This window comes from Macaca mulatta, chromosome 9 (assembly GCF_049350105.2).
Source record: "Macaca mulatta isolate MMU2019108-1 chromosome 9, T2T-MMU8v2.0, whole genome shotgun sequence".
NCBI classification, from domain to species: domain Eukaryota; kingdom Metazoa; phylum Chordata; class Mammalia; order Primates; family Cercopithecidae; genus Macaca; species Macaca mulatta.
Genome location: NC_133414.1, coordinates 95,653,924 through 95,668,530, shown reverse-complemented (window position 1 = coordinate 95,668,530; position 14,607 = coordinate 95,653,924). Strand labels below are relative to the sequence as shown.

Below are 14,607 nucleotides of genomic sequence, written 5' to 3'. Positions count from 1 at the left end.
AAGTCAGGAGGGACATATCTCTGGGAACTACAGACAATCTAAACTATATCAAGATGTCATTTATAAGTATAGGCATTATCAATCTTCCATCACAGTCATATTTCTATGAACTAGGAAACAAGCTTATCTTCTTCATGGTACCTTTGGTGAGGTTTGGACAGCCTAAGAATCAATAATGCATTGCTTTATAAAAGAAAAGTGACTGGTGTACTGCATTCATATGCAGAAGCTTTTGCAAGTGAAAGTTTATTCCTAAGGGATGGTTTATGGTTATGCTATCAGACCAGATGCAGAATTGTCTGAGAAAGAGTATCTAATGACTACTCTGATAATGTAAAATGCATGATATGTAGGAAAAGTCTATTTTTTGCTAGGAAAGTTGAGAAAACAATATAGTGATATTAAAGTGTGCTGTGTTAAATATTTCATCTGTCTGCCTCAGCTCTATCATGTAATAAGGGATATTTAAATTCATTTATGTAGTTAGATAAAAATGAAATTTGAGTGCATATTGATCTCTAGGACAGAAAGATTATTTGGACAGGCAACATAAAACTTACAAGCTAGGTAATCCTTATGTAGAAAGATTTGCCAGAGAAAGAATTGAATTTACATCTGTAAACTAATATACCCAGTTCAATGTCTCTATCAACACTTACAAAAAGGCAGAAGTAATAGATGATAAGTAGAAAAAAAACAGTCTTTCAAATGTTAAAGAAATGTCAGAACATTTAGGTGAATCTATCTATGGTTGTTAATTTGCTTTGTAGAGGGAATTTCAACTTCTTACTGTATGAAATATGCTCTGGTGATAGTGTTTTAATGTCTATTTTTAATGCACTAGATATTATAGAAGTTAGTGGAACAAAAATTTTAAGAAGATTCCTCAGAAATGTGTAGCAAGTGGGTAACACATACTGAGTGCAGATGACTTAGAAGACATAAGATATTATATCTAAAGGTTATAAGACTTCTACTATGCTATTGCCATAAAAGCTATATTGTTGCCTGTCTATTATCCTTACTTAAAGGTAAATCAACTTGGAACCGTGTGAGGTCCACTGAGTCTCTCCAGGTTGGCATTCAGTCTGAACTTAAGGTTGCTGCTCATTAAAATATCACTGGAAATTCACTATTCAGTGTGATTTCTGATGGGAAAATGATATAATGGGTTTGCTTTTATGTTTGTTGATTTCTTCATGTGTCAATAAAATTCAGGAAGTTCTTCAATAACTCCTGCCAGTCCAGAAAATTGGGCATTGAAAAAGTATTTATTTTCAGATTTGTTATCTCTGGCCTTAATGTGAACGAGTGATGCTTTAAAGCTAAAAAGCGTAACAGGCTCCCAGGTTTCCGCCCTCTCTTAAGCACATCCTAGAATAATCCAAGATAATGGGCACCTCAGTAGAGTAGGTGGTTGGCAAATTTATAACTTTGGGTGTATAATTTGGAAAAAGATATTGACAACATTAATAATAACATGATCATTAAATATTTGTATGAATGAATAATTGTCACTGAAGATGAGTCTTCCATTTATGCATTTTTCTTCCCAATAAAAAGCCAAGAAATAAAACAAAAAGAAGATGACTTTAAAGCATTTCTTTTCACTGCCTGATTATTTAAAGGGCTTGTTTCTTTTCTGCAGCAACTTTGTGATCCTTTTGTAAAGGTTCATTGGTTCTAATTACTCAAACTCTGAGACTGGAAACTGGAACCTTAAGTGCTCTAATGCTATCAAATTCTCTCATGCTCAACTTATACTCTCAAAAAAGGATTTCCTCAAAGTTGACTTTCATCAATTTCCATCTCATTAGCTTTAATTCATTTATTTAAGGACCCAGTCTTTCATACTTCTTCAAGAAATCTCATATTGTATGCAATGCCAAATCTAAACTACTCTACCATGCAAGGTAGTCATCTTAAATTAATTTATAAATAATTGCATCCATTTATTCAGACCTTAATTTGTACCAAATGTCTGACTCTGAAAAATGAAGAGTGGAAAAGAAACAGAAAGAATAACTTCTGTCAAACAGCAGGTGCTCTAGGAAAGGAGATGAGAGAGAAACTTACCTTTAATTGAAATGCTGTTATAGAAACATAAAAATACATTACAAAGGTACAGAAAAGCCTGTCATGACCAAGGGGCTGAGAGAATAAACCAACATATATTTGGCTTAGTAAAAGAAAAGCAAATCTTTTAGCATTCAGTTCCTCTTCTCTCCAATGGCAGTCAAACTTGTATCTTTAAGGCCTCATGCCTTTGGCCATATCATTTCATCTTCAACATCATATCTTCACCTGCCTATCTGAGTACTAAACATCTTGAGAGATTCATGAAGCTCTAACAGATCATCATCCCCACTCACTTTTGATGAATTCTCATTAGTGCTCTTAGTCTTGCTCATCAAATTTAACAGTTCAATAATTGCGACATTTTCTGATTATTTCACTGTGAAGAAGGATTATTTCTTGCCAAATATGGTCAACTTCTTGAGGATTAGGACTGTGCCTTATTCATTCTATGTATTTTTCAGAGCACTTAGTTTAGTACGAATCACCTAAAAATATGTGTAGATTAAATTATAATCTAGCCAAGAAAGTAATACAACATGCAACATACATATATTAGGAATTGCACAATAGTGTTTTTGTTTGTTTGTTTCCTTTGCCAAACTGGATGAGCAAGTGTACTAGGGTTTTAAGAAATCCCTACTGCTCTATTTAAATGTTCTTTTTCTCCCCTAAGATCCCCTGTATTTGAAATATCTCAATATCCAACTATTTTTATTTTACTCAGATGACTATGCTTGAACATTATAACAAAATTTACTACCAGAGAAAGCTGAAAAGAAAGTGAGCTCTTTTGCAGAACAACAGGTGAATAAAAGCTAAAACTGATCAAGGAAATGTTTTATTTATCTTAGGATAGGACACATAATAAAGAAAATAGTATAAAATATATTTTTCATTTTGTTTCTTCTAGAGCAATATCAAATTTCAAGTCAAATATCTAGTAAACCAGCAATATATAGAACCATAAGTATGAGCGTAAATATTGTAAAAATTAAAAATACACAATTTATATGATTGTAAAAACAATCACATATAAATAAGTAAAAGCTTGATAAAAAATGCAAGCACCAGGCCGGGCGCGGTGGCTCATGCCTGTAATCCCAGCACTTTGAGAGGCTGAGACAGGTGGATCACCAGGTTAGGAGATCGAGACCATCCTGCCTAACACAGTGACGGTGAAACCCCGTCTCTACTCCGTCTCTACTGAAAATACAAAAAATCAGCCGGGCGCGGTGGCGGGCACCTGTAGTCCCAGCTACACGGGAGGCTGAGGCAGGAGAATGGCGTGAACCTGAGAGGCGGAGCTTGCAGTGAGTGGAGATCGCGCCACTGCACTCCGGCCTGGGCGACAGGGCAAGACTCCGTCTCAAAAAAAAAAAAAAAAAAAAAATGCAAGCACCTAAGCATTAATTATTGAAATTGGACCATGAAATTGGACAACTTTCACTTGACAAAAAAAGATAGATAAATATTAAAGTAAATAATCGTGTTTACAAATAAGTTTTCTTTAAAAAGCTGTACTGTTAAATATATCAAGGAAAGGGCATAATGTCTGAAAAATAATATAAAACCTAAATATGTTTTTTCAGTTATACAAATTCAAAATGCAGGGAATTGTGATTACTATAATGCTAGCATTAGCATTTTCTCCAAATTTATAAAATGGAAAAGCTTACTCTAGACTATATAGCCCCTACCGTTTTAAGATATACTGAAATATGTGCTAAACACTAAATAATGTTGAATTTGATGATATGTCATATTTGTCATGTATTATAAAACCAAAATATAGTTTGCCTTTCTTCATTAGTAGTCTAGTGATTACTTAAGATCATAAACTATATGTTGATAGTTTCTTTATTTCTTATGATTTGGCATTGTGCCCAATACTTCAAATGCTCTACACAATAAATAATTTTCAAATAAATGTGTTAATCAACTTTGCCTCTTTAAAATCATATATAATTGACCTATGTTTTCAGTCAGTTTAGCATCTCAAGGGCCTTTTTGAAATGATTCTTCTGAATAATCCAGTTTGGAAGTACTATGTTCTAGGGATACTAATATAACTGTAGTTTAAAATATTTTACTTTGTAAAAATTTTAAAAGTGAATTAACCTGAAATATAAGTAATTCCCCATGATTCATACATAAATTCCTAATACATATTTTTCCTACATCTATTAGTTATTTTTATCCATTTATTCATTTAACAAATATTTATTAAAGGTCAATGTGCTGGGACTGGGTAAGATGTTAGGCATACAGTAGTGATGGAAAAAGAAGAAAAGTACGCAAAAAAAATTGACAATAATTTTACTCTATTTGAGCCTATAATTAAGTGAGGGAAACAGATAGTTTAACCATATAATTATAAATTTTGAAATGTGCTGTGAAGAAGAAATCAGGATGCTCCAAGATAATAAAGGGGTAACGTTGAGAAGAGGAAATCATAGAAGGCTTCTTTGAGGAAGTGGCATTCAAATTAAGACCTAAAAGATGGAAAGCATATGAATAAAAGTTATCCCCTCACAGTGGGAGCATCATAACAGATAAGAGAGGGGTAAAATGCTAAGTGAAGAAATTGAACACTAATCCAGTAATCCAGGATACAGATTATGAACTTTATTTTTATAGCAGTAGAAAACCATTGAAAGGGTCAAGCATGCTAATTATTTGATGTGACTTCAAATTTAATATAGTCCCCTGGCTAATGCATGAAGAAGAGGGAGAGAGGAGACATAAATAATACTCCAAGAAGGACATTTCACGGGTTTAGGTGAAAGTTGATGGTGGCTGTGAAAGAAATACAGGTAGATGTAGTAAATAAGTATATGAGGAAAAATTGATAGGAGTTGATAATAGATTGGAGATGGGAGTAAATGAGAATGTGTCAAGAATAACTTTTTCCAACCAAATGGAAGGTGTTGCTATTTTCTTTTTCTTTTTCTTTTTCTTTTTTTTTTTTTTGAGACAGAGTCTCATTCTGTCACCCAGCTGGGATTGCAATGGCCCGACCTCGGCTCACTGCAACCTCCACCTCCCGGGTTTAAGAGATTCTCCCGCTTTAGCCTCCTGAGGTCTTGCTAGTTTCTTAGATGGGGAATATAATCTGTCTGAAAAAAATTCAGATAGTGTAGTCAAACTTGAAATGCGATTAAAGTTATCAGCATGAGTGAATAACCTGTATAAGTTCAGAATTACATGTTGGTGTATATATTGCAATTCTAATACAAATAGATTTAGCCAAGAAATGGAATGGTATTTAGAAAAAAATGAAATGTTTCAAATATCAAAAATAAATTAAAATTGTGTTAATGTAAAAAATAGGTCTATATTTTTGTAAGCTTTGCTCATCAAATCTTTATATGGTATTTGCTGAAATACTGAACTCCATCAAGACCTTAAGTAAATATAACCCTCAAACTTTAATCATGACATTATACACACAAACCAAAGAAAACAAAATCATTATTTGAAACAAATTGTTGTCTATGGCCATACCAGTCTGAACCCTCCCAATCTTGTGTGAAATAAATTGTCAAGAGACACTAAAATACTATATAGTTTTATCTTAAACTTGAATATTTGAAATTATAAAAACAGAATTGAATATGTAATTTTATGTTCTTTACATGTGTCCTCCACAGAGCACTAAATAACACACGACACACAGAGATATACATAGATAAGGTAACAAATATTAATAAATAATCCTAAGTGCTTTACATAATTTATGAGAATGGTACAACAATAGCAAGTTACCACATATGCAGCATTTGCTAAGCACACATGTGATAGTAGTTTATATAATTGGTTTAATAATCACAACACTCTTGCGAGGTTGATACTATTATTATTACCATTTTAAAGACTGGAAAACTGAAGTACAGAAGGTTATGTCATGTAATAGTACAAAATGGCAGAAAGAAATGCAACTAGCTAGCCTGCCTCCCAATTCTATTGTCTTTAAGTTGGATTCCACATAATCTCTGTCACTTAAAACCCTTGTTAATTTGGAACAGTCATCCATCATTATATTAACTCACATTTTTCTATAAAATTAGACTATGAAAAATAATTATGTTCAAAGTTTTTTTCAGTCCTAATATTCAATGACCTATGATATAGCATAACTAAGAAATTAAAATATTTCCAATTTAAGAGCAGGAAGGGGTAGCTTGGCTAAATCTGTTAAGTTAGAGATCATCTCAGGAAAGGACTATGTGAGATGATACTTAATGTGTGATAGAATTCTTAAGCCAAATAGAGCATATATCTAGAATGAGGTGTTTTCTAAACTTATTGAGGGTAGATTAGTCGAGGGAATTAAATTCTATGGACATTAACTGAATCCCTACTGTGTGTAAGTCATTATACTGACCATTGGTGGTTAGATTATTAAAAATTTTTGTCTTAAAGGAATTTACAGGTCAGTAGGGGAGACAGACATGTAAAAGCTAGCCTTAATGCACGCCACAGTAAAATATGTAGGAGATAGAGGTGATAGCTGGTGTGTGGAAGCAATTAATTTTGACTAGCTAGGAAAATAAAGCCCGTATTAAAGAGATAACAATTGTACTATGTGTTAAAGAATTTTTTTTAAAGATACAACTTGTATCAAACCTTCAACCTGAGAGAGCTCTCAACAGTTATAGAATAGGAAGAATATTCCATGCTAAAAACAAGTAAAACAAAATCCTATATATCCTCAAGATCCACAATATGAAGGGATGTAGCAGGAGATGAAACAAATATATTTAATAGTATTACACAGATGTCCTTGACTGTATGTGTGGAGCTTTGTTCCTTCCATTGGTAGCTTTTCCAGGAGGGTGAGGATCTGTTCTGACTCAGTTTCAGAGTAATCATCTGGAACAGTGTGGTAGGAAATCTGTAGAAATAGCCAGATTGCCCAACATAGTCTACTGTAGTAACTTAAATTATGGCAGCACACAGGCATGGAAAAGGAATTGGTTGTGGAAATGGGAATGCAAACTAGTAGAGTCACCTTAGAAGACAGCTTCGCAGTTTCTAACAACGATATCCATATTCATTCTATATGATCCAGCAATCCCACTCCTTGGTATTTACCAAAAGGAGTTGAAAATTTGTGTCCAAGCAAAAAAACTTAGCATGGGTGATTACAGCAGCTTTATTAATAATGGCCAAAACTTGAAAGCAACCAAAATACTCTTTCATGGAAGAATGAATAAACTGTGATACATCTAGATAATGGGATAATATACAGCACTAAAAAGATATGGGCTATTAAGTCATGAAAAGAAATGAAGGAACTTTACGTACGTAATACTAAGTGAAATAAGCCAGTTGGACAAGGCTATATACCATATGATTCTAAATATATGCTATCCTGGAAAAGGCAAAACTATGAGACAATAGAGAGATCAATGATTGTCAGGGGAAGGAAGGAAGCAAGGGGGAGGGAAGCATAGGCAGAGTCCAGGTTTTTTAGGGCTGTGAAACTCCTCTGTGTGGTACTACAATGGTGGGTATAAGTCATTAGTACAAAACCATAACATGAAACACCGAGAGTGAATCCTAATGTAAAGTACAGAGTTTGGATGATAAGGATGTGTGAATGTAAGTTCATTAATTGTAGCAAATGTATCACTTTGGTATGGGCTGTTAATAATGCGGCAGCTATGCATCTGTGGGGACAACGGTACCTGGGAAATCACTGTATCTTCCCCTCAATTTTGCTGTGTACCTAAAACTGCTCAGAAAACAAAATCTTTAACAAAAAAAAAGAGGAAATGATGATCTGCAAATACATTTTAAAATAAGAATTGCCTAAACTGAACAATAGTTGGGATGTAGGCAGGTAAAGCAGAAGGAAAACAAACAGGACTGCAAGGTGCCTACCCTACTGCCTGTGAAGCTTAAAGATTAATGGCATGCATCACAATATAGCTGCCTCCATCACAACTAGATGTATGTTTTGAATCTGTGTGTTTGTTTATTAAAATAAAGATAATGGATTAATGTATTTTAGGATATGTCCAATGTGAAGTGTTTGTGAAAGATCCACTTTGTCATGTCCAGCTGATATCTGGAATGTCAGTTTGCTACTTGGGAAAGAGGTCATCACAGGGCATTTAACTTTGGCAGACAAGTGTACATAGAGGTGATGATTGAAAACTTGAGAATAGATGAAAAAGAAAAGAAGTATATAGAGGTATTTGAAGAATGTTAATTTTTAAAGAGTGATAATTGAACAAGGGGTCAGTAACATCTCTCAGCCAACAAAGAAGTAGGATAGAAACCAGGGAAGTTATTCATAAAAGGGTATAGTTGAGAGTTTTACCAAGATTAAGGACTTTTGAGTTTGACATGTAGAAATAGACTGATGGGATATATAATTTTACATGATTTTAGTGGTGTGATGTGAGTTAAACTCAGGTTATATTATACATAAGATAGATAAATACAAATATAAATATGAAGATAGATATAGATCAATATATGTATGCAGGCACTGAGATTGATACATTTTTGTTGATAAGGAAAATAATCTGAGGGGGATAAAAGCATGAAGAATTATATCTGGGAGTGGGGATTAGACCAGTACCTGGGGATGTTAAGAATGTTAATTGGACAAAGGGAAGGAATTAGTCAGTGGAGAAAGATTATTGCAGTCAAGGAATAATTGGTGGAGCACAGAAATTGGAAGGAGTAGAGTCTAAGATAGGAAAGGGGAGTAGGAAGCATCACAGAAGAAGGGAAGGAGAACTAAAAAACAAAAGAAAAATGAAAAGAGGTGGGGTGAGGATCAGAGGACTCAACTCTATGTGGGATTCTATCTTAATGACTTAAGAAGTACAATTATTCGGTGGTACTTTTAAAATATTGTTGTTGTTTAAAACTGTAATTTTCAAAATTGGCTGCATATTAGAACTGTTTCATTTTCTTAAATAAAATCTGTCTAAGTGACTCTGTTATGGGTGGTCAGATCATTTAAATACAAACATCTTAGAATGAAGTGCTGGCATCAATATTTTAAAAGTTCCTCAGGCAGAATGCTAATATTCAATTGTCATTGAGAATCACAGTTTAAGAGAATTGCAGATGTTTACGAATAGTGTTTATGGAGCATTAATTGGATAGCTAGCTACTAGTATTTAAATCTACATCTTCAAAATAGTAAAATCTGTATCTTTTATGGGGACTAATTGTCTTTTCAAGAAAACTAGCAATGTGTGGAGTGGTATTTATGGAGCATGGTATTTATTAGTGTCAACCTATAAGATTGCATTGACATCCCATAAAATGGTCTGCATGGAATGAAAAATGAAATAATCTCATGCAGTAGTTTTCCCTTAAACAAAATATGTGTTAATAATGTGATTATACTTCAGCTCTAGTTATGGAAGATGATGTGATTATACTTCAGCTCCAGTTATGGAAGATGATGTTGATGCTTTAAGGCAGCACTCCTCTAAGTGTTGTTCATGACCCATGTGCGTGGGAATCACTCCAGTCCTTTTGGCCAAAATCAAGTGTAAGAGACATATATAAAGTCAGAAGCTCAATTTATAACTGAGAACTTATAACAAGGATCTGGGTAAAACTTTAAAACCAACTCATTTGCTCCTTGCAGACAGGGTAAATTCTTAATAAGAAAAATATACTGTACTTAAAAAATTGAGTATGTGCTCACATCACGCTAAGAGAGTCTCATGGCTACATTAAAAATGACAATAATTAAAACCTGTTGCCCGAGTGTCTTTTTTTTTTGAAAGTGCTCATTGTCACTTTTGTTTCTGACACTTTCAGTCTTTGACATCAGTTTACTAACCACCGAGTAAACTGATGTATCTTGTGTCAGGTCAATGGGGAAAGGCAGGGTTGTGACGAGGTGTAGCATAGGGACCTAGGCCATGACTCTTAAAGGGTATATGTAGATCAGAGTTCTGTATTAGTTTCTTTGTTTTAGATATATTCTCTCAATGAGAACTATTTTATGTCTAGGTTCTTGGAGTATGTTTTATAGCAAGACCATCCTTCTACCACATACCAGAAATAACATTAAAATACTAATTATAAAGCTTCATTTGTTGACTTTTAAATAATTTTTTAAATTGTAGGCATGCTGACACAAACACCAATCTATCTTCACAATCTGTATAGTTCAGGGAAATATGTAAAATATAAGTCTTTAAAGGCAAGGAAATATTCGTTTTACAAAGAGATACATAAGGGAAATTAACTTTTGTAGACTTCAAATGAGAGAAATAAGCCTTTGATCCCCTAAGGCAAACATTTTTGAGATACAGTTTCTCCATATAATTGCTATGATTTTCTTAGTCACACTTTGTAGTTCCCTGTTGGCTGTTTTTCTGTGTAAACTTACTTTCATTTCCAATTATGACATAGAGATGAAAATCAGGTCTAATTAAATAAGGACATGACAATAATTGTCATTCTTTTATTTATGTAAAATATGGTTTTTCTACCTGTGAAAAGGTGCTTTAGCACAGAAAAATGTAGCTCTCATGGTCCATCAATTGACTGGAACTAATAGCCATGTATCTACAGCTTCTCATTCTTTCATATCTTTATTCATTCATTATTACTTGTCTAAGGGTCTTCCTTTCTTTCATCCTCAGATAAGCATTTATTAGGTAGCTACACTATACTTATTTTATTTTATAATTTTAACTTTTATTTCAGATTCAGGGGGTACATATGCAAGTTTATTACCTGGGTATATTGCATGATGTTGAGGTTTGGGGTATGATTGATTCTGTCACCCAGACACTGAACATAGTACACAATAGTTAATTTTTCAATTGTCCCTTCTCCCTCTCTCCCTCTGTAGTAGTCCCCAGTATCTTTTGTGCCATCAGCAGCTACTGTATTAAACATCTACTATATACCATGAACTATAGATACAGATGCCACAAATACAGACATAAACTAGTTAGAGTTCTGCCCTGAAATCAAATGTTTTAAAACACATTCATTTCATTAATGTGACAAGTACCATACCAATATATTAAAAAATTTACTGTAGCAGTTTGAAACGTTTTTTCTCTCTTTACTAAATATACAGCAGACACTATTTACAAATGGAATAAACGTTCTGTTGAATTCCCAGTCCCCAGGCTATCATGTCACCCCTTCTATAGAACTCAAGAAAGCATATCTTAATTCACAAACAAAAAAATCACATTGAATGATTTCTTTTTTCTTTCGCATTTTTGTGTGCGTTTGTTTGTTTGTTTTTGTTTTGTTTTGTTTTGAGACGGAGTCTCGCTCTGTCCCCAGGCTGGAGTGCAGTGGCACCATCTTGACTCACTGCAACTTCCACCTCCCGGGTTCAAGCAATTCTCCTGCCTCAGCCTCCAGAGTAGCTGGGATTACAGGCGCATGCCGCCATGTCTGGCTAATTTTTAAAAATTTTTATTTTAGTAGAGGCGGGGTTTCAGCATATTGCCCAGACTGGTCTCGAGCTCATGAGCTCAGGAAATCTGCCCGCCTCGACCTCCCAAAGTGCTAGGATTACAGGTGTGTGCCACCACGCCCAGCCGCACTGAATGATTTCTAATTTTAATTAGCAATTAATGCAAAGTTAGCGATGTTTTATCCCTGGAATAAATATTTACTGCATGGCTAATATGTCTGCCATGTGCTGGCATTACAGTGCCAAACAAGGCAGCCAAAGTTACTAAACTCCTGAGTTTTCAATTTGGAGTGAGGGAAAGAAGAAAATAAGTTAATTTCATATATTATAAGGGATATGACCTTGATGAGAGAGGAAAAGATCTAGAGAAAAAAAAGTGTGTGTGTTTGTGTGTTTGAAATAACTTATTTAAATGTAATAAGCACAGATAATGGTAAAAATAAGATAAATCAGGAATGAAGATGTTGCCTGACTTACATGTTTTCAAAGGTACCATTTACTATCTAATTTAAATTTTCTCTGCTGTAATGATTACATTTTATCTAGGTAACCAATATCTAGTGGGATTATGTACCAATTTACTAAAGCAGTTTTTTTTTTTTTTTTTTTTTTTTTTTTGGAGACGGAGTCTCGCTCTGTCGCCCAGGCTGGAGTGCAGTGGCCGGATCTCAGCTCACTGCAAGATCCGCCTCCCGGGTTTATGCCATTCTCCAGCCTCAGCCTCCCAAGTAGCTGGAACTACAGGTGCCCGCCACCTCGCCTGGCTAGTTTTTTGTATTTTTTCAGTAGAGACGGGGTTTCACCATGTTCGCCAGGATGGTCTCGATCTCCTGACCTCGTTATCCGCCCATCTTGGCCTCCCAAAGTGCTGGGATTACAGGCTTGAGCCACCGCGCCTGGCGGCAGTTTTTTGTATTTATCTCCAAGTGAAATTTAATCAATTTCTACAGTAGTGAAAAGTAATTTGAAGATTTAATGTATTCAGTATTTTAATAAAATATAAACTGGTCAAATAGCTATTTTTTTTTTGAAAGTAACAACCAAGCATTTATTCACTTACTACCAACAAATAGCTATGTTTACCTCTAATAACCAGTTAAGTCTCCTTTAGAGTCCATATAGATATTCTTTTATTTATGTGTGTGTGGGTGTGTGTTTGCTTTTTTGTTGTGTTTTGTTTTTTGGTTTTTGTGTTCTTTTTTTGTTTTTTTTTTGAGATGGCCAGGGGGAGTGTAATGGCGCGATCTCAGCTCACTGCAAGCTCCACATCCCAGGTTCACGCCATTCTCCTGCCTCAGCCTCCCAAGTAGCTGGGACTACAGGTGCCTGCCACCACGCCCAGCTAATTTTTTTTTGTATTTTTTAGTAGAGACGGGGTTTCACCGTGTTAGTCAGGATGGTCTGGATCTCCTGACCTTGTGATCCACCCACCTAAGCCTCCCAAAGTGCTGGGATTATAGGCGTGAGCCACCATGCCCTGCCAGATGTGCTTTTGTTTGAAAAGCAACAAATTTAAAGCTATTTAAACTAATTACGCTCTACAATAAATGTGAAATCAATTTTTGTTTCTTAAGTAATTTCTTAAAGAACACATTATATAATGCCCATGTACATAGCAACTTTGAGTGTACACTCATATGAGTAGTTACCTGTATGACACTGTCCCCAGGTCTCATATCTGTATAAACATACACATCATAGGATATTTCAGGGAAGGTTGGTGTGTTATCATTTGCATCCATCACTTGAATATTGACGATGACTGGCTCACTTTCTTGTACACCATCAAATGCTGTTATCTTTGGGAGTAGAAAAATACACTTAATAGAGATGTTCTGCAAATATAAGTAGTACAGAGTTTGCTCTTACAGGTTAACACGTTTCTTACAGGTAATCTTACAATTTGAAAGGGTGCAAAAATATTTTGTTGATAAAAGGAGGTAATAAAGATGTAATATTACACATACTAAAAGTGTTCTAATATGATAAGAAGCAAGTATTGAAGATTTTGTTTTAAGGTATTCAACTCCCGGCATATTTTAAATAATCAGATACGCAAAATATCATTTAAAGTGGGTCAGTAACATTGCTGACTCTTAGGGTTAACTACAATTTAATCCTTAAAAACTTAATTGGAAAATATTATTTGCATTTACATATTTTGCATACAATAGTCCTATTACAGTCAATATGTTTATACCATCAGGAAGGTAGACTCCCTAGATGCACACTGTATCACAGTAATTTATCCAATGGCAATTTTCAAAGGACTAAATGGCATCATTTAATTGTGATATTTTATGCATTATCAACATTTTAACAATGCCTGCCAAATCAGTGCTACAGCACCACCATCTTTGTCTAAATCCACTTTGTATCTAACTTTTAACCATCACATAAACTTTCCTGGAAGTTCTCATCTGTTTCTGTGTAGGCTTCTCCAGGAATAATTTCTATATATCTTAATTTGTGCTTTCTCTTAGCTCATCTTTCTCCTGTGTCTGATTCAAAAATTAGAATATACTTAGAAGTTACATTTTATTTTTATTTAACTGTCAACCCTACTATACTTGTTATTTACGTGTTTATGTGCATGTGTATGTATGTTTACGTGTGTATTTCCCTATCTCATATTTACAGCACAACTTTAGTAACTTTTACTTTTTTCCCTCTTGATTAGCCTAACCCATGATTTGTTTACCTTAGTGCTATTGACACCTTGGGACAGATAACTCTTTATTGTGGGGAGTTGTTCTCTGTATTACAATTAGCAGCATCCTTTATGTCTACCTACTAAATGCCTATAGTACCCCTTCACAATTGTGACAAACAAAAATGCCTCCAGATGTTGCTAAATGTTCACTGGAGGGAAAATTGATTCCCTCTTGAGAATCACTGGCTCAACCTTATGACTAAATAAAAAATGCAAGAACAACAACAAAAAAGGTTAGGCAATAATTATTTGTATCTCAATTTAAGACAATTATGACTTCGGTAAAGACTGAAATTCGCACTTTCTTTTTTTATTTTGAAAAGTTTTTTTTTTTTCTATAAGGAAGAATGTTAATATAGCTACACAAATTACAAACAAAGAGTGATAC

At 34.3% G+C, this 14,607-nt stretch overlaps 1 protein-coding gene across 1 annotated transcript in view; it reads right to left on the bottom strand.

Moving 5' to 3' along the window:
- PCDH15 (protocadherin related 15) overlaps positions 1 to 14,607 on the bottom strand; it is a 990,428-nt gene that overhangs the window by 352,975 nt on the left and 622,846 nt on the right. Inside the window, exon 13 of the mRNA XM_077945583.1 lies at positions 13,156 to 13,305. Coding sequence (XP_077801709.1) covers positions 13,156 to 13,305 — 150 coding nt within the window. The remainder of the gene's footprint in view (positions 1 to 13,155; positions 13,306 to 14,607) is intronic.